This window comes from Rhinolophus hipposideros, assembly GCF_964194185.1.
Source record: "Rhinolophus hipposideros genome assembly, chromosome: 11".
NCBI classification, from domain to species: Eukaryota; Metazoa; Chordata; class Mammalia; order Chiroptera; family Rhinolophidae; genus Rhinolophus; species Rhinolophus hipposideros.
Genome location: NC_138057.1, coordinates 53,464,339 through 53,489,938, shown reverse-complemented (window position 1 = coordinate 53,489,938; position 25,600 = coordinate 53,464,339). Strand labels below are relative to the sequence as shown.

Here is a 25,600-nt window from a genome sequence, read left to right as displayed (position 1 = left end):
CTACCCCTTCAACTACAAAGTACTCAGAGTTGCTAGTTCCTATGATTTTTGAAGATTTGTATAAATTGTCTTACGTTCTTCACTTTTCCCCACTTCCAGCTTAGGATTCAGCTTTCTTGCACTTACTAAGTTGTTTAAGTTGCTAAGTCAGTTACCACTCATCTACCTATTTACCAGATTCTAAAATTTTATTGTCGTTGCTTCTTTTCCTATTTCCCCACCTTTACGAGTTTACACCCTTTATTTTTTATTTATTTTTTTACACTCTTTTTTTAAAATTTGCTGATTGTAGTTTTACAGGCTTTTTCTCATCCATAGACTTTAGGTTTTATATTACTTAAGTGAAATTTTACAATTTTCTCCATAAATGTTATACAAATTTTCTGTTGTAATATATTCCTGTGTACCAACTAAATTTTTTAATTACTAAAAATTGTATACTGCAAAAAATTTAAATTATTGTGATGTTTAGGAACACTTCTAATTTTTACATTTTGATCTTATATCTATCTAGCAATCTTGGTTAACTCTTATTAATTCTGATAATTTGTCAACAGAATTTCTAGGGTTTTCTGTGTAGACCAGGTCAGAACACTGGCCTATGGGCCAAATCTGGAAAGTTTGTTGAAACACATCCACACCCATTCATGTATTGTCTATGGCTGTTCAGTGACCATACAATACACAAAGCCTAAACTATTTATTATACTGCCCTTTATAGAAACTGTTTGCCAACCCGATATAATCATATCATCTGTGAATGATATTGTTTCATTTTTCCCTTTCCAATCCTTATATATGTATTTCTTTTATTATACCAACTAGGGCCCTGCCACCCCCCCACCCTAAAACAATGGTGAACAATGGTAGTAATAACAGGTATGTTTCTTTGCCCTCATTTTATAGAGAAAATTTCTAAAGTTCCACTATTTTAAAATGTGCTGTAGGTTTCAGTGTATACTTTTGATGAATTTCTTTTTATTTCTAGTTAAGTTTGTTTTTCCAATAGCTTTATTGAGGTATAATTTACATACCATAAAATTCACTCATTTTAAGTGTACAATTAAGTGATTTTTAGTAAATTTACAGAGTTGTGTGATCATCAACACAATCCAATTTTAGAACACTCATCACCCTGAAAAATCCCTCTTTCCATTAGCAATCCCTCTTCCTACTCCCAGCTACAGGCAACCACTAATCTACTTTCTGTCTCTATAGATCTTCTTATTGTGGACATTTCATATAAATGGAATCATACAATTAGTGGTCTTTTTGTTTGGCTTTATTCACTTAGCATAATTTTTTGAGGTTCATCCATGTTATAACACGTTAGTACTTTGTTCCTTTTCATTACCAAGTAGTATTCTATTGTATAGATATACCACACTTTGTTTATTCATTTACCAAGTTGATAGATATTTGAATTGGTTCCATATTTTGGGCTACTATGAATACTATCAGCATTCACGTACAAGTGTTTGTGTGGACATAAGTGTTTATTTCTCTCAGGAGTGTAATTGCTGGATTATACGGTAGCTCTTTAAGAAACTGCAGAACTGTTTCTAAAGTGGCTATCCCATTTTACATTCCTAAAACAATGTATGAAGTTCCAGTGCTCTACATTCTTGCCAATACTTGTTATTGTCTTTTTTATTGAAGCCACCTTAATGGGTATGAAGTGGTATCTCATTTTGGTTTGATTGGCATTTCCCTCATGACTAATGATGTTGAACATCTTTTCATGTGCTTATTAATTATTTGTGTATCTTCCTTGGTGAAAGGTCTATGCAAATATTTTGCCCATTTTTAAATTGGATTATTGGTGTACATATAAGTGAATTGCAAGTGTTAATTACATACTTCTGGACACAGATCCTTTACCAGATGTGATTTACAAATATTCTCTCACATTCTGTAGTGTTTTCCCCCCCCACTTTCTTAATGGTGTCATTTGATGCAAAAAGCTTTTTAATTTTAATGAAGTCCATTTTATCAATTTTTAAAACCATTTCAACTTTGGCGGTATATGAAGATTTATTCCCATGTTTCCATCTAAGAATTATATAGTTGTAGCTCTTACATTCAGATTGATAGCCATCAAGCTCATTTTTCTGATGTAAGGGTCTAAATTCATCTCTTTGCATGTGGATATCCAGTTGTGTAAGTAACATTTATAGAAAAGGCTATCCTTTCCCGAACCATTGGATTACCTTGACACTTTTGTTGAAAATCAGTTAATAATAAATGCAAGGATCTGTTTCTGGACTCTCAACCTGTTCCCTTGATTTTAAAATCAGCTTGACAATTTGTCCAAAAAAGGCAGCTGGCATTTTGATAGGGATTGCATCGAATCTATAGATTAATTTGGAGAGAACTGCCACCTTAATGATATTGAGTCTTTCAATCCATGAACATGGAATGTCTCTCCGTTCATTTATATCTTCTTATATTTCTTTTAGCAATGTTTTATAGTTGTCAATGTACAAATTTTGTACTTCTTTTGTTAAATCCATTCCTAAGCATTTTATTTTATTTTATTTTTTGATGCTATTCTGAATGGAATTGTTCTTTATTCATTTTTGGACAGCTCATTGCTTATGAGTACAAATACAACTCATTTTTGTATATTCATATTGTGTATCTTGTGACCTTCCTGAACTTGTTTATTAGTTCTAGGAGTTTTTTGTGTGGATTTCTTAAGATTTTTCTATTACAATGTTATATCGCCTGCATTTGAAGACACTTTTACTTCTTCCTTTCCAATCTGGATGTCTGTTATTTTTTTTCTTGCCTGATTGCATTTCCAATGCAATGTACCTCCAGTACAATGCTGAATAAAAGTGGTAGGAGCACACATCCTTGCCTTGTTCCCAATCTTAGGGGAAATATAGTCAGTTTTTCAACATTAAGTATGATTTTAGCCTTAGGTTTTTTCATAGATGTCCTTTATCAGGTTGAGGATGTTCCCTGTCATTCCCCGTTTATCACAAATGGGTGTTGGGTTTTGTCAAGTGCTTTCCTACCTTTATTGAGCTGATCATATATATGGGTTTTGACTTTTATTAAAATGATGTATTACATTAATTGATTTTTGGATATTAAACCAACCCTGTATTCCTGGGATAAATTCCAATTGGTCATGACATAATGTGTTACATCTATATATCTATATCTATATCTATCTATCTATCTATCTATCTATCTATCTATCTAGTTTTGACTTGTGAATATGTTGATTTTTGAATCTTTTTTTTGTAGGAATATTGGTCTGTAGTTTTCTATTCTTATGATGTTTATCTGATTTGGTATCAGAGTAATAATACCCTCATAAAACAAGTTGGGATGTGTTCTCTCCTCCTCTATTTTCTTGAAGAGTTTGTGAAGGATTGGTATGATTTATTCTTTAAATTGGTATGTTTATTAAGTAAAATTCACCAGTGAAGTCTGTTGTGCTTGAGCCTCTTCACTGTGGGAAGATTTTTAAATTACCAATTCAATTTCTTTACTTGCTCTAAGTCTGTAGGTCTATAGATTTTATATCTTGAGGGAAGTATTCCTAGAAGAGGGGCCTGGGTAGCCAGACGGCCAGGATATGACACCTGGGAATGCTGCAGGATTGTAGCTATTTATCAATTATTATGGAAATATTTCACAACAGAGGCATGACTGACATTTTAGGTGAGACAACTGGTCCCCTGTGCAAACTGTCCTGTGCACTGCCTGATGTTTGGAAACTCTGATCCCTGCCAAGTAAATGCCAGTAGAAGTCCTCCTCTCTTTTCCCATAGTTACTACTAAAAACACATTATTTACAAACATTCCACTACAGATAGTACCAGTCCAATAGAGAGACTAACAACTCTTTCAATGCATGAAAACAAAGTGCACAAATTACAAAATAAACAGATTTAGAATTGAAAGACCAATAAGTGAAAAACACTTCAGTTCAACAGAGGAAATAAAAATATTTTTCCTTAAATTTAGGAAATGCATCTTACAAACCATTTTTCATCATTACCTATTCTACTTGGTCTCCTTTCCATATAATTTTCTCCAAAGTTTTTAGTTGCAATATATGACTAAGTGCAAGTAACAAAAGATAGAATCACTTTTTAAGTGTTTTTCACAAAACCAGTTTCTTTCTCCTAAAGCGATATCAAAGCTAAAACAGAACACTGAATTTGTTTACCATCTTTAAGACATATTTGTTTCTAATCCTAACATGGTCTCCTATTCACAAACCTGTTGGTGTCCCAAATAATGACATTTCCATCAAATCCTGATGTTACTAAGAGTCTTGTATTAGTATCATATTCGATGTTCTTCACCCAGCTAGTGTGACCATGTAAAGTGCATACTTTGTTGTTCAGTTTTCTCAGATCCCATAGTGCTATTGTAGTGTCATCAGAGCAGGTAGCAAACAGCCGGTTATCAAGAAATCTACAAAGCAGAAAAGAAAAACTGGTTTATTTAATCTCTTATTGAAGAATCTTGAGAAATAGTCTCTATATTACCTAATCAAGAAAACAAACAAAAGGACTATAAACTCACTGGTTCTTTTTTTCTTTTATTTTTTAAAATTAAATTTATTAGGGTGACATTGGTTAATAAGATTATGTATGTTTCGGGTATACAATATAATACATCATCTTTATATTGCATTGTGTGCTCACCACCCAAAGTCTAGTCTCCTTCCGTCACCATATATTTGACCCGCTTTACCCTCTTCAATTCCCTCCCCCCACCTCCCCTCTGGTAGCCACCATCCTGTTATTTGTGTCTATGAGGTTTTCGTTTGTTTGTTGCTTTCTGTTTTATAGCCAACATATGAGTGAAATCATGTTTCCTGTACAAAACCCAGTGATTATGATATACAATAAATATTAAGTATAATTCATATAAACACAGGGAAAGATACTGTGATTTAATAAGGAACACATTGCAATTTTATCCATTTGCTTTACACTTATTTGGAACTGAAAACGGGTGAGTGTTTAGAGAACAGTGCTAGAGATAAAGGAGAACTTAAAAATCTGTATAGGAAACAAATGGTGAGAAACAATTTAACAGGAGACAGAGGAAATTTGGAAACCCTGATTGCCAAGGGAGACATGTTAAATGTAAAGGGTTCAAAATGAGGAGAAATGTTTACTCTGCTACAAGTAACATCTCTTTCTATTTAGAACACATTTACATGTAAAAATTGCTATTAAAATGCCATCGTTTTCATCTATTAATTCAAAGGCATTCCCCAAATAATCTCGCTTAGCAACATTTCATTAGAACCAGTCAAGATTACAAGATAAAATAATCTATAATTCAGGCTTTTAATTATTTTACACTAATTTTTCAGTCCTTAGTGAGAATATATTTTATACAAATACTTAAAAAATAGCAAACCTACCAATCACACTTGAGTTTCTGCCTAATTCAACATTAGGATACTTTCTCTAACATGCCATTATATATATATATATATATATAATATATAACTTCCTAATCTCTTTAAAGAAGAAATGAATTCTGCAGCTTTTTCCAAGATAAAATTATATATAATTATTTTTCTATCAGAAATCAACCTCAATATCCACAAACACCATAATGACCTTCCTGAAACTTAACATGGTTTTAAAATTCCAGGCCCGTGGTCAGGACCGTTTTGCTACCTGAAACTACCCTTCCCCTACTCCCTAACCTGGCTAACACTTTTTAGTATTCAGCTACCCCCTCCAGGAAGCCTTCCCTCTCCCCAGCCTGGGGTAGATTACCAATCCTCTAATCTGCTAAAACACTCTACACCCTATTGTAACACTCCATATCACAGCGGACAGGATTAGGCTATAAATTTGCAGGCGGGGGCCGCTCTGCGTAGTTCATGGTTACCTCTGTGGTACCCAACGCACAGTGCCAGGCACATAATAAGCACTCACAAATATTTGTTAAATGAATGAATGAGATAGGAAGAGTTCATTGCCTAGTGAAAAGACATTATAAATACATATAAATAATTATTGTGCAGAATAAGCAAAGAAAGAAGGTGGTTAGGAAAGACTTCATGGTGATGTCATTTAAACTGACTTTAAAAGGTGAGTAGGAACTCCCTAAGTGACCAAGGGGTAAACAAAGGCACAGAGGCATGTAAAGGGATGATGTGCTCTGAGAGGCTGTTGGGAGTACTTTGTATGGGAAAGTAGAGACAAGTAGAGAATGTATCACAAATTTCTTCTATAATGATTCCTAATAACTATTTCTTAATTATAAATACAGGCCCATTGAAAATAATTTTTGAAATGGAGAAAAAAATCCACTACCAAAAATAACCACTGTTATTGATATTTAGCCTAATTCCTGTATTTCAGACCTAATATTATCTCACAAATATTTTGCCATGTCATTAAAGATTTATCGACAAAAATCATTCTTAATGGCTGTGTAGCACTCACTGTATGAATGAACTGTAATCTTTTTTCTTTTTAGAATATGCAGTTGTTAGATGTTTAGGTTGCTTCCAGTTTTCCACTACTATAAAACACTATGATGAGCATCCTAACAGCCAAATATTAATCACATCCCTGGTGCTTTTTCTAAGTATAGTCCCAGTAAAATGTATTGCTAAGTAAAAATGGGTTTTAAAAATGTAGGGCTTTTGATACATACAGCCAATTTTTCTCAAAAGAACATACCAATATATAGTTCTACCAGCAATTAGGAGAGTGTCCATTTCTCCAAACCTTTGCCACACAGATATTTTTTAATTCTGCTAAGTGCTAGAAAAAAAATCATCTTGTTTTACGTTGAAACTTTTATTTTTAGTAAAGATGAACCTTTTTCATATGAATTGGAAGTTTATATTTTTGTGTGTGAATTGCTATTCATGTTCTTTGCTGATTTTCCTACTGCAGTATTATTTTTACTACTGAGTTATAAAATCTCTTTGTGGTAATGATAATATTACCTCAGTTTTTCAAATACAGTCTGTTAATATATTTTCCACACATATTTTTTCAGTGTGGTTTATATTTTTTATTATATCAAAATTTTAATTATTATATTGGCAAATCCATTATCCCCTTATTGTTTTACCTTTACTTATGAAGCTTTTTAAAGTAAAAATAATTCAATGACTTCCACACCTGACAGGAGTTGTATGATGCAAAAAATACACAATGAGAAAAGGCTACTGGAAAGTCAAACTTTTAAAATAAATTGATCATCATCATAAGAACATCTTCATGCATTTGAAAAATTTAGAAAAAAAATGTAACTAACATATTTTGTTTAGTCTAGAGAAAATACTTCATGCACATATGGATTCAAAATCCCAGTGGGATTATACTGCCTTAGGCCACAATGGTCTACCCTGAAGAGTTTAAGGTGAGAGAGTGACATGACTAAAGTAAGAGTTTCAGAAAGATCTCCAAGGTAGGTAGGTTCCAAAACACTTGGATTTTGATAAAAAATAAAGTAGGAAATCAATTTTTAAATTTTTATCAAAAAGGCTATTGAAAAATTACCAGTTACATGAAAGTGTATTTTAACACCAACAAGTAGAAAGAATATAATCTTAAAACAAAAGCTAATAATTTTGACTTGAACCAGTTTACCTTAATGAAAAATTCAATATTTTGACTTTAGTTATCTCATTCTTTCCTCAAAGTATTACCTGTTAAAATTTTTGGTATTAGAGAATCATTGGTAAAGAGAGTAGATAAATTGTAGAAAATTAAGAAAGCAGACTAGAAACAGTTAAAGCACCTACAGTTCTTATCCCAAGAAAGCAGAGGCAGAGAATGGAAAATTTTAGACAAGTTCTCTGAGATCTGGTCCAATTCTCTCAAAACTCAGTCTAGCTGAATCAGTTAATAATTGTAAAATATTTTTAACTCCATAGTCCTTCACACACATGAAATCTATGAGTTTATGAATTATAGAACTTCTCCATATTCCCCATCAAACCCCAACATATGACTATAACATCTCCGGGTAAATTGCCGTCTGGATAAATTGAGGTCTTCATTATTAGACGATAACTGGTAAAGGATAACAGCAATTGAAATTGTATTTTCTTAAAATAGTGATGAACATTTCGTTGAACAAGGAAAAGAAAGTGTTGTTGAGTATTTATCTTTAAAAAAAACAACAAAAAAATCATGAAAATAAACCTCTTTTTTTTACATTTATTTAACTACATGCAAGAATAAATTAAATGTTCAGGTTTTTTTGCATAATCTTTCCAGTGAAATTATGACAGAAGAATATGCATCCTTACTTCATACTTGAGTTTTATACTATAATCAAAAAGAGGGTCATTTCTGTATGATATTCAAGGGCTTTTTAATTTTCCCAAGGGCCTTTCCTTAGTCCTGTGAGATATTCACATAATTTTTTTTTTTGGTGCCAAGACCCAGGAATATAATTTTTTGAAGTCTCTATCATGTCATCATTTCTGTCATTTTCTCTAACTGATAACTACTCTATCAAATCCTCATTTGCTAATGATTTTATATGTAATTGACCAGTTATTTAACATCACTCTCAGGGTTTTGTGAAATTCTACATCCTTTGCAAAGTAAGAAATTTTATGTTCCCAGTGATAAACAATGTATTTATATTATACTATTTGAAATATAATAATCAGGAAGAGACCAACAAAGACAGTGGGAGAGAATAGTAGATCTTGGGAGATTTAAATGGGCACTAATTTTTTCACTGCCATATCAGTAAGTAAATATGATAACCTCTGTTCTCCCCACAATCTCATAATTGGGGGACCTTGATTATTAAATGGAGTATTAAATCTACATACAGAGTCCTCACAAATGAAAATTACATACTTTCCCTAACATGAAGCAACAGAAAATACTCTCCACAACTATCAACATTTTTATTTTACAAGATAAGCAAACCTCAAAACTAAAAAATCTGGAAGTTGTTACTAAGTATGTGCAAAATGACTATAGAGAACCAAACCAGGGAGTGCATGCCCATATCTCTGAACAGTACAGTGAAGTGGTTTACTGGAGCTGAGCTACCTCTTATTATATGTAAGACCTTGGGCAAGTCTCTTTATCTGACTCGCAGTTTCTTCATTCCTTAAAATGAGTACAGTATCTGTCTCACATCAGGATACTGTGAGGATTAAACAATATAATGTATGAAAAGTGCTTCACAAAAGGTCTGTCACATGGTAAGCACTCAAAAAATGGAAGTTAGTATTATTAATAAGTAACACACACTTAAGCTCATGCCAGAGGACTCCTCAGATCCTTACTCAAAACTCTGAAGTTATATGTACTTCTACAACAGCTTCAAACCCTGTTATTCTAATCAACAGATAAGAAGCAAATTCAAATTTGAGGTGTGGGGTACTAGGGCAGGCATGATAGCAGCAAATGAGAGCTGACGTTGATAAGGAACACAAATTCTAACAGCAGATTAGTCAGAGGTCATTTTGAGTAGGGCAAACAAACTCAACATAAATCTTTAAATTTTTATATTGTAAAATATTAGAAACAGAGAGAAAATTATGAAGACTATAACAAATTCCTGTGATACCCACCACCCTGCTTTATCAAATTTCCACATTTTGTTATTGTTCAGATTTTTTAAAACATCATAAACACAGTTGAAGTACCCTGTATATCCCTCCCCAATCCCATTCCCCTCCCTCCCTCTCCAGAGGGAACCACTATCCAAAATTTGTTGTTTGTCACTCCCCATGCAAGTTTTTAATAGCATAAATTCATAAGCATGTACCCATAAACAATTTATAACATTGTTTTACATTCAATTTATTCTGTAAATACTTAATGAGCACCTACTATATGCTAGGCACAGTTCTAGGTGCTGGAGATAGAGCAAAGAACAAACAGACAAATACATGCCCTCATCAAGCTTACGATTGGATATTTTCAAACTTTATATAAATGGTATCACACTTTATATAAATGGTATCAAACTTTATATAAATGGTATAGCTCATTCTACAGTTTGCTTTTCTAGCTCAACCTTGAATTTCTGAGATGCATCTCAGATACTGAAGCTTCCAGTTCATTTATTTTAACTGATGTATAGTATTCCATTGTATGACTATACCAGAGTTTATCCAACTTCCTCTTGATGGAGATTTGTTTTCAACTTCTATTACTGTCAATGCTATAATGAACCTTCTTTACACCTCAGCTTGTTCACATGTGCTTTATTTAAAAAAATTGATCTTCAGTTTTACAAAATATTGCTAAATTGCTCTTCAAATAATTTTACCAATTTATACTCCATCAATAATATCTAAGAGTTTCTATTTCTCAACATCTTTGCCAATACTTAGTATTTCTTCATTGTTATTTTTATTTGCATTTCCATGATAATTAGTAAGCTTGAAAATCTTTCCATATTTATTGCTCATTTTAGTTTCTCTTATGTGATTCTCTGCCTATTTTGTTCCCGGGTTAATTGTCTTTTTCTTTTTCGTAATTGTTTTATATATTCTGAATACTAAACTTTTTTTAGTTATGTACATTGAAAATGTCTTCTCCCACCAGCCTATAGCTTATCTTCTCACACTAATATGATTACAACGGTTTACGATTTTTGTGTCTTAAGAAGTCCTTTCTCATACTTAGAACATAAATATATTCTATATTTCTTCTAAAGCTTTAAACGTTTGCTTTCATAACTACGTCTTTAACTGGCAGCTACTTCTAGTTATCATATGAGATTGAAATCTAATTTTATTATATCTATATCTATATATCTATAACCAATTCTCTGTTCTCCAGCTCCTCACCCCCACGCTGATTTGTAATGCCCCTGTCATATGTTAAATTTCTGGAAGCTCTATTCCATTCCATCAGTCACTTAATTAGTCTTTGTCCTAAGACTACGTTTCATATCTCAAAGGGTGAGTACCTCTACCATCTTAGTCTTCAGAATTTTCTCAAATATTCTTGGCACTTCGCTGTTCAATATGAATTTTAAAATAAAGTTAAAAAAATACCCCTGTTGATATTTTGATTAAAACTGCACTAAATTTATAGACTAATTTGGGAAAAATTGACTTCTTTATGATACTGAGTTTTCTCCTCCAGAGAAGATTTGCATTTGTTTTTGCAGATACCTGGCAGCACTACCAACCTGGATCCAATTTAAAATTGTTGAGTGGAGGGTTTTGGAACATATGGTAGTATGAATTTAGGGCCCACACGTGAAGACTGGCTTCTGGTTAGAAATTCAGAGGAGATATTCTTTTTTTTTTTTTTTAACATTTTTTTTTATTAGTTTCAGGTACACAAGACAAAGTAATACTTAGACATTTATCGTTTATATCCCTCACACTGTGTAAACCCCCCTCCCCCCATCCACTATCCCTCTGACATCGCATAGAGCCATTACATTTCCACTCTCTATTCCTAATGCTGTACTCCGCTATATATTTATAGTTGGCATTCATTATTGTTCAGCTTCAGGTGTACAGTGCAGTGATCAGGCATCTACATCATCCCTGAGGTGGTCTCCCACATGGAACAAGTGTTCAGAGGAGATATTCTGACACCCCTCTACCCAATGCCATATTCTAGATGAACAAGGTGGTTTATTTCTAGATCACTTTTATGCTGGGACTTTGGAGTCCCAGCCTTATGCTGTTTTTTCTACTAGACTCCTCACCTTCGCCCTAGAATTAACTCTCCTGTCCTCTGTGTCATCATATCAAAAGAAAAGCTCAAGGACACTAGCATTTGGCCGATGCCTCCACGATAAAAGACAGATGAATACCTGTTTACGTCCTTGCATTCCTACTTCCAGTTCATCTTTGGCCCTAGGATTCCTTTCTTTCTTATCAGCTCCACTATACATTAAAAATATATTACTACTTAAAATCTTATCTAGCATTTCTCATTTTAGTAGAAAGGTTGTTCAGGATACTTAAAAATCTATAGCCTAATTTTCATCTGCTTGATTTGCTAGTTTTGGACGGAACTGAATTAAAATCTTTCACTATGATTATAGACTTGTAATTCCTTATCATTCATTCCATTTTCACTTTGTATATTTCAAGTTACATACAAGTTTATGATTATATATCTTCTTGGCAGACTTTTCCTTTCATTAATATGTACTATTGCATTTTTATCCTTATTAAAGCCTTTGGTCTTCCATCTGTCCAATAATGATAATCTATATCAGTTTTCTTTTCCCATTTTTGGGCAGTTTTATTTTTGGTATCTCTATTAAAGAGTGTAAGATGATTTTGTTTTTTATTCAAATTGCTGTCTCTGTGTCTTTTAACAAAGATCAATCCCTTTATACTTACTGTAAACTACTCATATATTTGGAACGATTTCTACGTCTTATTTTCTATTTATCATCTGTTTCCTTTGCTTTATTATTATTATTATTTTATTTTTTTAAGCTTTCCCATCTTCTACGGAACTGATCAACTTTTCAGTACTCTCTTTTCTCTATCTTCTGGTGGTTTAGAAGCTATAAACTGTATTTCTATTATTTTAATTACTTTCAGTTTTTTCATACTATATATTTAATTATACATTGTTCTGAAAGTATGAAATTACTTAATATTTCTACCTCCTCTGAACATGACATAGACTTTAACATGTTATACCTTCCTACTGAACGAAACTCCCCTGTACATACAACCTATTTGTTCTTACTTTCTAAAGCTATACTGTCCAATTTGGTGGCCACACATGTAGCTTTTGATCCTTGATATGTGGCCATTTTGAATTGAGATGTGCCCCAAGTATAAAATATACACTGGATTTTGAAGATTTAGCATGAAAAAAATTAAAGTAAAATACTTCAATAAATTTTATACTGATTACATGTTGAAATACTATTTTAGACATACTAAGTTAAATAAAACATTATTAAAAATTAATTTCACTTTTTTTTCTTTAATGTGACCACTAGAAAATTTAAAATTACATATGTGGCTAGAATTACAATTCTATTGGATAGTGCTAATCTAGAATTTCAGTTTTAACTTTGTATTAAATGTACCCCCCCCAAAAAAACCCTTATTATTTTTCTGCTATTAATAATTAATAACATTTATCATTTCATCTAATTAAAATTTTTCTGGAATAACAGTTTACCTGGATATGATATGCTATTGCCTTAGCATTTAAGGTATTATTTTTTCCTAGCATCAACTGTTGCTGATAAGAAATCTTTGTTAGTTTAATTATTATACTTTTATAGGTAATCTGGCTTCTAACTTTGATGGCTTTTTCTTTTAACTTTGATGGTTTTTAAGATTTTTCTTTATATCTTTGATAGTCTAGAATTTCACCACAACATGTCTAGATGTGAATTTATCTTTATTTAACCTACTTGACATTCTAGAGTTTACTTTTGATAGGATTCAGGTCCTTCTTCAATGCTAAAAATTCTCAGCCTCTGTCTTCAAAAATCAGTTCTCCACTAATCTGCATCGTCTTTTTTTGTAATTGTTATATATGTGTTGGAGTCTCTCAATTAATCCTCTGTCTTTTAACTACTCTTTCATATTTATATATTTTTTCTGTGTTCTGGATGAATTTTTTTATACTATTTTCCTACCCATTAATTCTATCATCTATGGTTTATACATCAATGGGTAAATTTATGCCATCTAATGAGTTTTTTTATATACCAATTACATTTTTAATTTCCAAGAGTGCTAGTTGGTTCTTCTCCACATTAACCTGCTCTTGTTTCATCTTTCATTTCGTAATTTTTGAGTTCTCTTTAAATCAAAAGTACCCCTTGACTTATTTCTTTCAGCATCCTAAAAATGCTTTAAAGATTTTCTAATCAATGGAATACTATGCAGCCGTTAAAAAGAATAAGATCATCCCATGGATACTAATATGGTATGATTTCTAAATATATTATTAAGTGAACAAGTCAAGGTATATAATAGTATGTGTAGAATGCTACCATTTATATAAAAGGGTATGTATGTGTGTGTATACGCTTGTACATGCACAAACTATCTCAGAAAGGATAGCAAGAACTTTGTAATAGTGGTTGCCTCTGGGGAGGGGAACTGGGTGGCTAGGGGACAGAGGTGGGAGATAGACTTACTTTTCACTGTTTACCCTTTTGTACCTTTGAATTTTGTACCACGTGCATGTATTACCTAGTCAAAAAAAAATAAATAAAATAATTTATTTTTAAAAATAAAGTCTTTGTTGGACTACTCCATAAAATTAATTTCATCCAGAGAAAATGTCTGTTCTAGTTGATTTTGTTATGACATTAATATTGGATGTCTTCATGAGTTTTGGAATTTCGGTTGTAGGCTCATTCTGAGTAGGAAAGGTTTTGGGTTTTTTGCTTTCTCTTGTTATTTAATGCTTTTATGGTTGTCCCCACTTGGATTTCTGGACCCCTAATCCACAACTAGACTTTATAAGGACATTAAGTCCTCCAGTTTCATGATAATATTGGAACTATCACATATATACTTTCAATCACTGACTCAGCAATGGCTTCATCAGTTGCTGGTCATGAGGAATTGTGTCTTTATCAGCTAAAACCTATAGCCCCAGGTAGTGAATAGCTTTTTCTGTTTTTCAGACTTTCACAAATGGGACAGACATTCCACCCAAAGCCCTGGCTTCATGTAGTAGTCTGGCTCTGGTTTCTGCCTCAGATGAAGCACTTCAGCACTTCTGATTCCTGACAGGAGCCAAATAACTACATGTTACTGCCATACTGAAACCTAGTGGGCTGTGATTTAAACCTTCCTAACAGCTTTGGGTCTGTGTTCCATTTCAGGCCCACAAGGATGTTTATTGTTGTTTCAGAGCTTGGCTACATCTTTTGTGCTGTTTAGTCTTTTGTTCCATGTATTTGAAACATAGGGGTTACATTAAAACTCAGTATGTCACCTTGACTAGAAGTAATTTCCACATTTCTTTTTTTTGAACATTAAAAGTAATCATTATAAAAGTAATATAATCTCTTTACATAAAATTAAGAAAACAGAAAATTACTCATAATCCATCTATTCTAACTCATTCACTATTAACATTTAAAAATATTTCCTTCTAATCTTTTTCCTTCTGCATCATGTCATATTGGTACAATTTTTATCATGATTTTTAACCTCTATTATTCGAAGCATTTGTCCATGTTGAGTAGTCTCTGTGACCATCATTTTAATGACTGCATATTAATCCACCAAACTGTTCAACTGTTATTGAGAATTTTAAAAGCTTCCAACACAGTATAAAGATGTTCTCTGTGTTTATGTGCTTTTTCCCCTCAGGAGTTTGGATTTTGGTGTGTGGGGGGAGGTGGTAAGACAGGCTAAATAATGGGACTGCCATAATTCTACACGGATCATTAGTCCAAAGGCATTACAGGACTATCATTAATACTGGCTGAGGTTCATAATGACCCTGATATATAAAAAGAAAATCATGTGAAAGTGAAAAATGCATTTCAGAAAGATTCCAATCCAAAATAGTTAACAGTAAGTTTTATAATGAAAGGGGTAAGTTTCACAAGGGATAAGAGTCATAAATCACAAATGTGTTCATCTAGCACTGTTGGACAAGGCATTGCAAATTTTCATGAACTTCTAAAACAGAATTATTTTGGGTCACACTAATAAAGTTCACTTTTCACTGTAATACTAACCTGATATTATTTACACAGTCTTCATGAGCTTCAGAAAGTGTTTTTATGTGCTTTGATGATATAGGGTCAAAAAGCAGAACTTCAGTCTGTTCGCAAGCAACTGTCAGCACTGACCTGAAAGCAAATGACACATTTCTCTTGTTTAGTTTTCTAGCATTCTCTGGTTGTTTATATTCATCTATTTATAATTACACAAGCTATAAGTGAATAACTTCTTTTGCCCATGTTAGTAACAATTATTTAAAATGCTGACACTATCTACCATTGGCAATATTAGAAAATGGTACTCTCATATATTATGGTAGAGTATAAACTGGTACAGCTTACGTTTGGAGAGTACCAGTATCTATCAAAATTTTAAATGTGCATACCTTTAGACTCAGCAATTTTTTCTGGGGAATGAATCTAGAGACAATCATTCATATGTACAAAGAAGGATATATAAATATATATATATGCTTCATTGTAAGGAGAAATTGAAAGAAACCTAAATGTACATGAAAGAAGGAACGATTGTATAAGCCATGGTACATAACACTTTGCAATATGGTGCAACATTTAAAAAGAAAGACATAGCTTTATACTGATATAATATGAAAGAATTCCCAAACGTACTTTTAAATGAGAAAAGGTGTTGCAGAGAAACATGTATAGATGAGGCAGCTTAGGGGGAAAAAATCATATGCAACAAAATTATGTATTTCTTTATCAGTATCTATTAAGATAAACTGAAAAAGTCGGCATATATCAGTTAGATATAGTCAAACAATCCTTTCCTTTTTTTTTTTAGTATTGTCTCTTTTTAACCCTTCTCTATTACAAAGATACATATTCATAAACCTTTTAAAAGCCCCATTTTGATTTCTGAAAATCTATTGTCTTTTATTGACTTTGATTAAGTCTAATTTTTTGTGGGCACTGCTCTTTCAGATTCAGATCTAGTAAATGAAATGCTGACTCTGAAACCGTAGGTCTTCCCAATTTATAGTTCCAATAACAAATGGAATTTTGTACACTTAAGATGAAAGTGCATAAAATAGAATTTTAAATAGTCAAACGTTTCTATTCAGAATAAACTTTTTAGATAAAGTGGGAGAGGGATAAAATATCTGCTAAATTGAAATCTTTTCCATATTTAGTAATCGTGAAGTTGTCCTTTAAAGGGTGTCTGCATAAATCCTTTTTGAGATATCTAGACTTCAAAAGTTTTAATAAATCTGAAGTGCTACTTGATCATCATGAGTAAAAAATATTCCAATTAAAATCTGTAATTTTAGAAGATGTATAAATAGCCATTTCTTTTTGTTAGTTAAAAGAATCATGGAATGAACTTTTCTCCTTTCTGTGCATAAAAGTAAATGAATCAATGAATCTGGAAGTCATAACCTTAAACATTGTAAATAGGAGATCTATATAACAGATAGTTATTGTTTTGTTTTAATCCAATTACAACCCATTTTTGTATATGGCATGCTTTGTACTTTTAAAATGTGCATCATTTGTCCCAATATCAAAGCTAAACTTTTCTCATTGGTTTGAAATACCAATCTTTATCATATACAATTTTTGTTTTTGTACTCTATATAATCTATTCTATGCAACACTACCACATTATTTTAATTTCCAAAAGGTTTATAGTATATTTAATATGTGGCAAGGCAAGATACCCTCATTGCTTTATAAACATTTTTTTGGAGGCTAGTATCATGTTTTCTCTTCCAAGTGAACTTTAGATATAGCGTGTCAGGTCCTACTAAAACATCTTATTGGTATTTTTATTGAGATGCCCTGACTTTACAAATTAATTTGGCAGAATTTATATCATACAATATTGTATCATTCCATCAGTAATATACATACTTTCCCACATACTCAAGGTTTTCTTAGCAAGAGTATCTTAGCAATTCTTGGACCTTTGAACATCCTTACACATTTAGGATCAACTTATCAAATTATGTACACAAAAACACACACTCAAACACAAAGCCAGATGTGGATTTTAATTGAGATTGTTATAAATCTACAGAAAGTGTGCATAGAACTGACATCTTTACCATATGGAGTCTTCCAATCCATGAACATGGTATATCTCCAGTTACCATGGAGATTCTCCATATGAGTCATGCCTATCTCATTACATTTATTCCTGAGTACTTGACCTTTTTTTGATGCTTTTGTAAATGTCTTTTTAAAATATTGCTGTTTGTTGCTGGTGTAGAAATGCAACTGATTTTTAAAATACTTATCCATCATTATTGCTATTTTAATACTTTATAGGTTTTCTTTGTCGATAATCACATCTACAGAAAATTGCTTTTTTCTTTTTTAATACTTTTTTTCCCTTGCCGCACTGGCTAGGACTTTCAATGCAATGTTGAATAGAAATGTTAATTTAGCAGGGCACTCTTGTCTTGTTCCTGATCTTCAAGAATACATTCACCATTTCATTATTAAGTACAATGTTTGCTGGAGGATTTTTAATTTTAATTTTGGTAGATTCTGTTATTGAATTAAGGAAGTTCTCTTCTACTACAAATTTGCTAAGTTTCTTTTCTCATTAATATATGTTGAATTTTATAAAAGCACTTTCTATCACTTATTGAAATTATCTTATATTTTCCCTTTAAGATGTTAATGTAGTGATTACATTAATTTATTTTCTAATGTCAAATCAATCTTTCATTTCTACCATATTGCTAGATTCATTTGGTTAAAATAGTGAGCTCACATCTTTGGCTTCCTTCCTTTTGCAGATCTTGGCCTTGCAATTTCCTCATTGCCTTAATTCTCCAATCCCTTCAAAATAAGCTGTTTATATCTTATATTAAGTATTTTGTATTTTCTCTAGTTTTTCTAATTATTCTGAGGGTTGGTCTACCACCTACTTTGCTACTTTTGGAAAGCTACAATCTCTACCTTTTGCATCTGAAGTTGTATCCCCCTTGTGATTCTCAATATTGTTTATTTGGGCATTCTCTTGATCAATGAGTGTTTTTCAATTTTATTTGCCTTTTCAAAAACAAATTTGGCTCTCTGTTGGGTATTTCTATTGAGTTTTAAAATTTCACTAATTCTACTGTTACTGAATTTCCTTCCTTCTCCTTTCTTCAGATTTACTTTTCTATTATTTGCAGCTATCGTCACCGTTCTTTTTCTTGAGATGGATATTTAGCTCATTAATTTTCCTTGTCTTCCTTTCCAGTTTATTAAAGACTATAATTTTCCTGAGGTACTATTTTACTTATATATATTCCATAAGTTTTGAGACATGTGGTACTTCCATTATCATTTAGTTCAAAATATTTCTAATTTCCATTTTCATTTCTTCTTTGGCCCAACAGTTATTTACAAATGCTTCATGAAAACACATCAGGTTTATTTTAGTTATCTTTGTTATTAATTTCTGTGATCATATTGTACTGAGAAATTGTACTCTATGATAATCTTTTTAAATATGTGGACTTGTATGTGAAAATTTTGTAAATCTTCCTTGTGTGTTTGAAAAAAATAAGCATGAGGTAGCTGTTACACATAGTCAAGTGTGGTATTAAAAAATGTTAAATTCAATTATAATATAAATTAACATATGGATACAATAAAAAACATTTTCTTAATAAACTAAACTGTAGATTATAAAAATGCTTGGCAAGTGATATTAGTTATTGTTCAGCAAATTATACTAGTAATATTCATTTATTAATTTTTGGAAATTGTAGCCATAATCTTGTTTGATCCAGATGCCCCTGTCTGAACCACGGACATAGGAAATTGCATAAAGCCCATCCAAGAATTTCCACATTAAATAGGTAGCATAAAATAACTTGTAGTTGATAAGGAAAAAAATATCACGCTTAACATGAACAATTGCTCATGGGACTGAATCCTCAATTTTTAACTTTTGCTGAATTTTTTAGCCCTTATAATGCTCGTTAATTTTATATATTCAATATGTATTCAATTATATTAACTAAGTCACAAAAGTAATTTATTGATATATCATATTTAATTACATCAAACCTAATCCCTCAGCCCAGATGACAGATAATATGGCAGTTATGAGCATCAGCCAGGATACAAATCCTTTGTATATTGATGACCTTTCTGCTTCACATTTCTCTCAAGTAAATGTATCTGGTACAGAGAGGATTTATGTGGGCAGTCATTTTCATTAATAAAATGAGTGTTATTAATGTCCATAGGGGGCAGGTATTCAGTTGGTTTTGGCAAACTTGTCCCACTAAATAAAGGTGAAATTCAATAGGAATGAAAAAATTAGGGATCTGCATCCCAGGAGTCATTCAACTGTAAACCATCCTCTTAGGCCTCATTCATCTGCTGTGGATTCTATCCTGCCATTAGGATAGAATTCTACTCATGCATACTATGCCAAGGGTTAATATGTTGGATAGTGTCCGCAATAGTGCTATTACTCTCACTGACTGTTCTCTTCATTTCTCTGAATCTCCCCAGAGGCTGTGTTTCCCACAAATGACCATGTGAAAGTGGGAGAGTGCCTGAGAAAGGTAGACAGCCCCATACTAAGAGAAGCCAAATGGTCACTGGGCATTTGCCTCTGGATTGTGTGTGTGCGTGCAAGCGCGTGTGTGGTGGTGGTGGTGGTGGTGAAAGGGAGGGTACCCAGCATGGGTCAGGAGCAATTAGAATGGATGCTATAGTTCTCCAGTGAGATGTTTGTTTACAGCTTGCTGTGCCGGTTCTTAACTCTCTAGTTGCTATATAAAGTGTTATACCGGGAGGTCCCATGGAAGGTGCTGATGCATTAGGAGGGAATTCAATGGGCTTGGAGCAATACCTATTTAACTACTATGGACATATATCAATATTTTAACAACTGATACAGATGACCCAATGTGTACTACCTAAATATTAAGCCCAAACACAGTATTCTACATATACCCTTTAGAGCAAGATTTAAAGTGTTGTTTATACCTTGCGTATCCTTCTTATGTTTATATTTGATTAACTGAGGTCCACTATGATGTGTATGAAGATCTTCTCCTATAATAAATTTGTCTGTTTTCTCCTTGAAGTCAATTTTTGATATATGTATATATACATATATACACACATATATATTTTTTAAATATAAAAGACTCATTCAAGTTTATAACTATTCTATCTTTCAAGTGATTTGAGCTTTTATTATGAAATGATGTTATATTAACATGTCTAGTAATTTTTGGCCTTAAAGCCTATTTTGTATGACATTAATATTGCTCACCAGCCTTATTTTATTTAAAATGCATTTGAACAATCTTTCTCTATCCTTTTGAACATTTAGTACTTTTATATTTATTATAATTAGTAATATATAGATTTACTTTCAGCCATTCTTTGTTCTTTTTATTTATTATATCTTTTCTATTTTTTTCTTTCCTTTCCTTGTTTTCTTTCGGAATTTTTTTTATTCCATATTTTTCTTCTACTAGTCTAGAAATGATATGTTCTTTCTTGTCTTTTGGTAGTTACCTTGCAAATTTTGATATGCATACCAAACTTATTAAAGCCTACAGTTAATATATAATTCCCCCTCAAAAAAAACATAAGGAATTTAGAACATCCCTTCATAATTTATATACAACTGTTGTCTTCTATTTTAGTTCCATTGCTGTTAATCCCCCAAAATTAATTTTACATACATATTTTCCATTTTCATTGTTTTTCATTCCTTCTATCATCTCAAACTTTCCATTTGAAAATATTTTCTTCTCTCTAAACTTAGAATTCCATTATTGAAAGTCTGGTGGCAAACTCTCTCACTCAGCTTTGATTGTGTGAATAAGTATTTATTTCATCTTTGTTCTTGAGAACAAAGAACCCATCTTTGCTGGGTATAGACAGCTAGACTGGCAGTTTTCCCCCCCAGCATACTAAAAATAATCACCATTGTCTTCTGATTTACATTATTATTGATAACTAATTGGCTATCATACTCATAGTTACTTCTTTGAAGGTCTTTTTTCTTTAGCTTTTAAGATTTTGTATTTGTTTTCCTTCAGTTTCATTTTATGTCTAAGGAGGACTCCTAGACTCCTATTTGAGGAGTGTTGGGCTTATTAAGTCATGGCTTACTGCTTTTTTTTTTTCAATTCTAGAAAGTTCTCAGCTTTTATCTCTTCAAATAGGTTTTTTGCCCTATTACTTATCTCATTTTCTTCAGAAAGTAACCAAATATATGGTATGGTTTTTCCCTCTATGCTTCATGTCACTAAACCTTTGTATTTTCAGTCTGTCTCTCATCTGCATTCTGGATAATTTCTTCACTTCCATTCTTCAACACACTAATGCTCTCTTCAGCAGGGCCTAACGTGTTCTCATAAAGGAAATGGTTGAGAAAGTCCCACTATTATAGGAATGACTTGAGTAAGTCATGTTATTATCTATTAACATTATCAAATTTCCTTTTTCAAAATGTCACATTAGGAAGTGATACACTTATTTTGACAACATTGATACTGCTTAAAACATTTTTGGAATTCTTTAGAAATTATCTTATAATTCATGTATTCTTTCATTTCTTATTTAGTGGCAAATTCTTTCTAGTCTGGTCTCTATTAAATTCATAATTTTAATTCTTACCTTCAGTGTCACCTCTCCTTCTCTGTACTGAGAAGTTCTTGTGACAATGGTTATGTCATCCAGATGATGGTTATGTCACCCAGTAAGTTGATTTAACTAATATATAACTGAAGGATATCAGAAATTATCTCATTTAACAGATATGTCACTTTTTCTAAAAAATTACTTTAAGTGCTATAAAAATTTGGAGTATATTAGTAGATGTAGCAAGATACTAAAAACTTAAGCCACTGAACTATTTTCACCTATCACCTTGACATAGATGAAAAAGAATGGCAATGTTCTATGTTGGCAAGGGTATAGGAGACAAGCACTTTCATATGTCTGTGGTGGGAATGAGAATTGGTATAGTCTTCACAAAGGACAATTTAATAATAGGTATCCAAAATCTTCATAACCTGAATTCATTTCAGGGATTTATCATAAGGACATAAATCTAAAATATTTGTTTATAGAGGTTTTATTTAAACTAGTGAAAAATTTTAAATATTGCAGAAATATATTAACAAAGGTAATTCATAATATATTGTATAAAAAAAGAAGGCTACAAAATAGCATGATTCCATGTTTGTATTAAAATCAACATATATAAAGAAAAAATTTTCTGGAATATCCAATTAATCTTCGGGATCATAATTTTTGTTTAGCTTCTTTTCATTCACTTATTGCCTAGGTTTTCTACAATGAGTATATATTAGCTGGGTAATTAAAAATTATTGAATTATTTTGTTTTAAATATCAGAGTACCTAACCACTTTTAACAAAAATGTTTCTATGAGAAAATATAGTCCAGATTCAGACAAGACCTATCAGTAATATATCCCTCATTCTAATATCACTGGCAATGGAATTCCTTCTTTATAACTCATTCTGTCCCTCTCACCTTCTACCTAAAATCCCACCTCCAAGAGTACAAACAGCGACTTCTGAAGGTCTGACAGAAAGGTAGGAAGAGGAGGAGAGGAACTGGGATATGGAGAAGAGAGGAACTGAATGTTCATGAGGAAGAGACTCTTGGTATTTTGGGAGGACCAAAATACCAAGAATAGGTATTTTATAAGAATAGGGCTTGGTTGGAGGAAGTAGAGGGGAGAGGAGATTCCATGAATAAACTTCAGCAAAATAGTTTTTCTTCTTAACAATTTCCTCTGTATTCAGATGCACATTCATTGCTACAAGTTCCACACAACTGCTATAATGAGAAACTCCAGAGATCCCAGTACCAAGTGTAATTAGGAAGCAGCATTTGCATCAATGAAATGGAATAGGGTGTACCTGGCTGAATCCAGACTCAGTTGCTTTGCTCCTTTCTGAGCGTATGTTGTCTTTCTTTAGCAAAACTCTTTGCTTTGTTAATCCATCACCTTTCAGCTTCTCTGACATGATACACTGCCCCTCCATCAAAGACACATGCCTTTGATATACCAGTTCCTGCGTATGAAACATTCCCCAACGCTATCTTGACTAACTCATCTTCTCATTTTTCTGATCTTCCTTAAGTGTCACTTCCTAAGGGAAACCTCAAACACCCTATTCCACAACAGGTTCCTTTAAGCCTTTATCTCAATTTGTAAGTATACATTATGAATTATTTAGCATGGTGATTAATGTTTAGTTGAACCAATTGGTCCCAAGCTTAATGAAAGCAGTGCCATTAGCTGGTTTCGCTCAGCACTGTACCCTCCATCTCTGGTACCTACAAATGCTCGACAATTATTTGCTGAATGAGGGAATGAATGAATGAACAACAAAGCCAATGACAAGAATCCAGAAGCCTTGATAAGGTACGAGGTACACGAACTAAGTCGTCTCAGGGTGGAACTGCGCGGGAAGGTTTTCCTTTGACCGCTGTCACACTTGTTCGCATACTCACGACACGAAGTTTTAAGAAGATACATTATTTTGAAAATTGGCACAAAGTAAACTGAGGCCAAACACGAGCTGTGTAATCAGCCAGGAAAAAGGCTGGTTCCTCTCAACAGAAGCCCGTAGTCTGGCCTGGAAACTTCGCAGGTGCCCCACGCCGCGATACACCTCTGTGCAGTGTCTTGGTGGAGCAGCGGAACGCACACTTGTCTCCTCTGGGCAAGTCAAGCGCGGGGGACAAGGCACCTGCAGGCTCCCCGCCTCTGACACATACTTAGGGGAGAAAAAATCATGCCCGGGTGACGGGAAACAATGAGCACGTACCCAGTGTATTTACGGAGCATCCGTCGTGTGCCAAAACAGCCCCGCTCTGGACTGGTTCTGACGGACCTGCTCTGTGGCTTTAGTAATTCCCCCCCAGAGCCGGGCGTCCGGGCGAGCACAGGAGGCCCGTGCAGAAGGCGCCGGGGGCACGAGGCCGGCGACCCCCACCAGACCCGCACACCCCGCCCGGGCCGAGCCTGCGAGCCCTGGGCAGCCGCGCCGCGCGGGGCCGGGCACCCGCCCTCCGAGGGGCCGCGCTTACCCGTCGGGCGAGTACTCGAGGTTGAAGACGGCGCCGTGGGTGCGGGTGCTGAGGTACACCGAGTCGGCAGGATGGATGGAACCGTAGAGGTTTGTCATGGTGCGGAAGTTGTCCCGGGCCGGGTCCACGAACAGCCCGCGGCCCAGGCTGCGTTCTCGCAGCCACCCGAAGAGCCGGGCGCCGGGGCCGCCCAGGCTGGCGCCGAGGCCGCGCCGACCCGGGCTCCCGACCCTGCAGTCTGGCCCGGGTCGCCGGCGCGTCGGGGAGGGCGGCGACGGCTCTCCTTGGGCGGAAGCAACTGAGGACTCCAGTGCTGCGGCTAACCTGAACTTGCCGGCACGCGAGGCCTGGGGCGGCGAGGGGCCGCCGGGGCGACGAGGGCTCCGGGAGGGCGACGGGGGAATGGCTGCGTCAGCCCCGGGCCGTGGCGGCGCGGGCGGGGAAGGGAGCGGCCCGGCAGTTGACACCTGTCCCCCGTGGGGTGCCGGCTCTTCAGTCCCGGCCTCCCGGTCCCCTCCGGGGCTACCGGGCCCGAAGGGAAACATGACTAACGCCCCCGCCCCCCTCTCCCGGCCGCCGCCCCGCTGGCAGCCACCTCGGCCCTCCCGCTCCAGCCGCCACTTCCGGCGCGCGGCGGCCTAAGCCCGCCGGCTGGGAAACCCGCGCCTCCCGTTGGCCACTATCCGCCGGGGACCGCGAAAGCCGGGACACCGACCGAGGGCGGTCGGGAGCTACTACGTGTACACAACTGACAATGCGGAGGGCCGGGGCTGTGTGGTGCCATTAGCATCCGGGCAACTAGTGCAAGAGTCATTTTGTAGTTGTCACCGACCTGTGTGCCAGGGGATGAGTGGGACTGACTAGTCAATGAGGTTGGGTATGATTATGTACTGTTATTCC

The 25,600-nt window shown here is 34.4% G+C and overlaps 1 protein-coding gene across 3 annotated transcripts in view; it reads right to left on the bottom strand.

Annotated features, from left to right (window-relative positions):
- The window catches only part of DCAF10 (DDB1 and CUL4 associated factor 10), a 41,371-nt gene extending 16,042 nt beyond the window's left edge, over nucleotides 1-25,329 (bottom strand). The window contains exons 1-3 of one of the 3 annotated variants that reach the window (XR_013994404.1): nucleotides 24,701-25,324; nucleotides 15,649-15,762; nucleotides 4,243-4,440 (exon numbers count right to left, since the gene is read on the bottom strand). Coding sequence is in view for 2 of the 3 variants with exons in the window: in XM_081065763.1 (XP_080921889.1) it covers nucleotides 4,243-4,440; nucleotides 15,649-15,762; nucleotides 24,701-25,245 (857 nt within the window). In the remaining variant the exon portion in view is untranslated. Of the gene's footprint in view, nucleotides 1-4,242; nucleotides 4,441-15,648; nucleotides 15,763-24,700 lie in introns of all 3 variants that reach the window. The other 2 variants (XM_081065763.1, XM_081065764.1) reach the window with 2 other exon arrangements.
- Nucleotides 25,330-25,600: the final 271 nt, after the last annotated feature.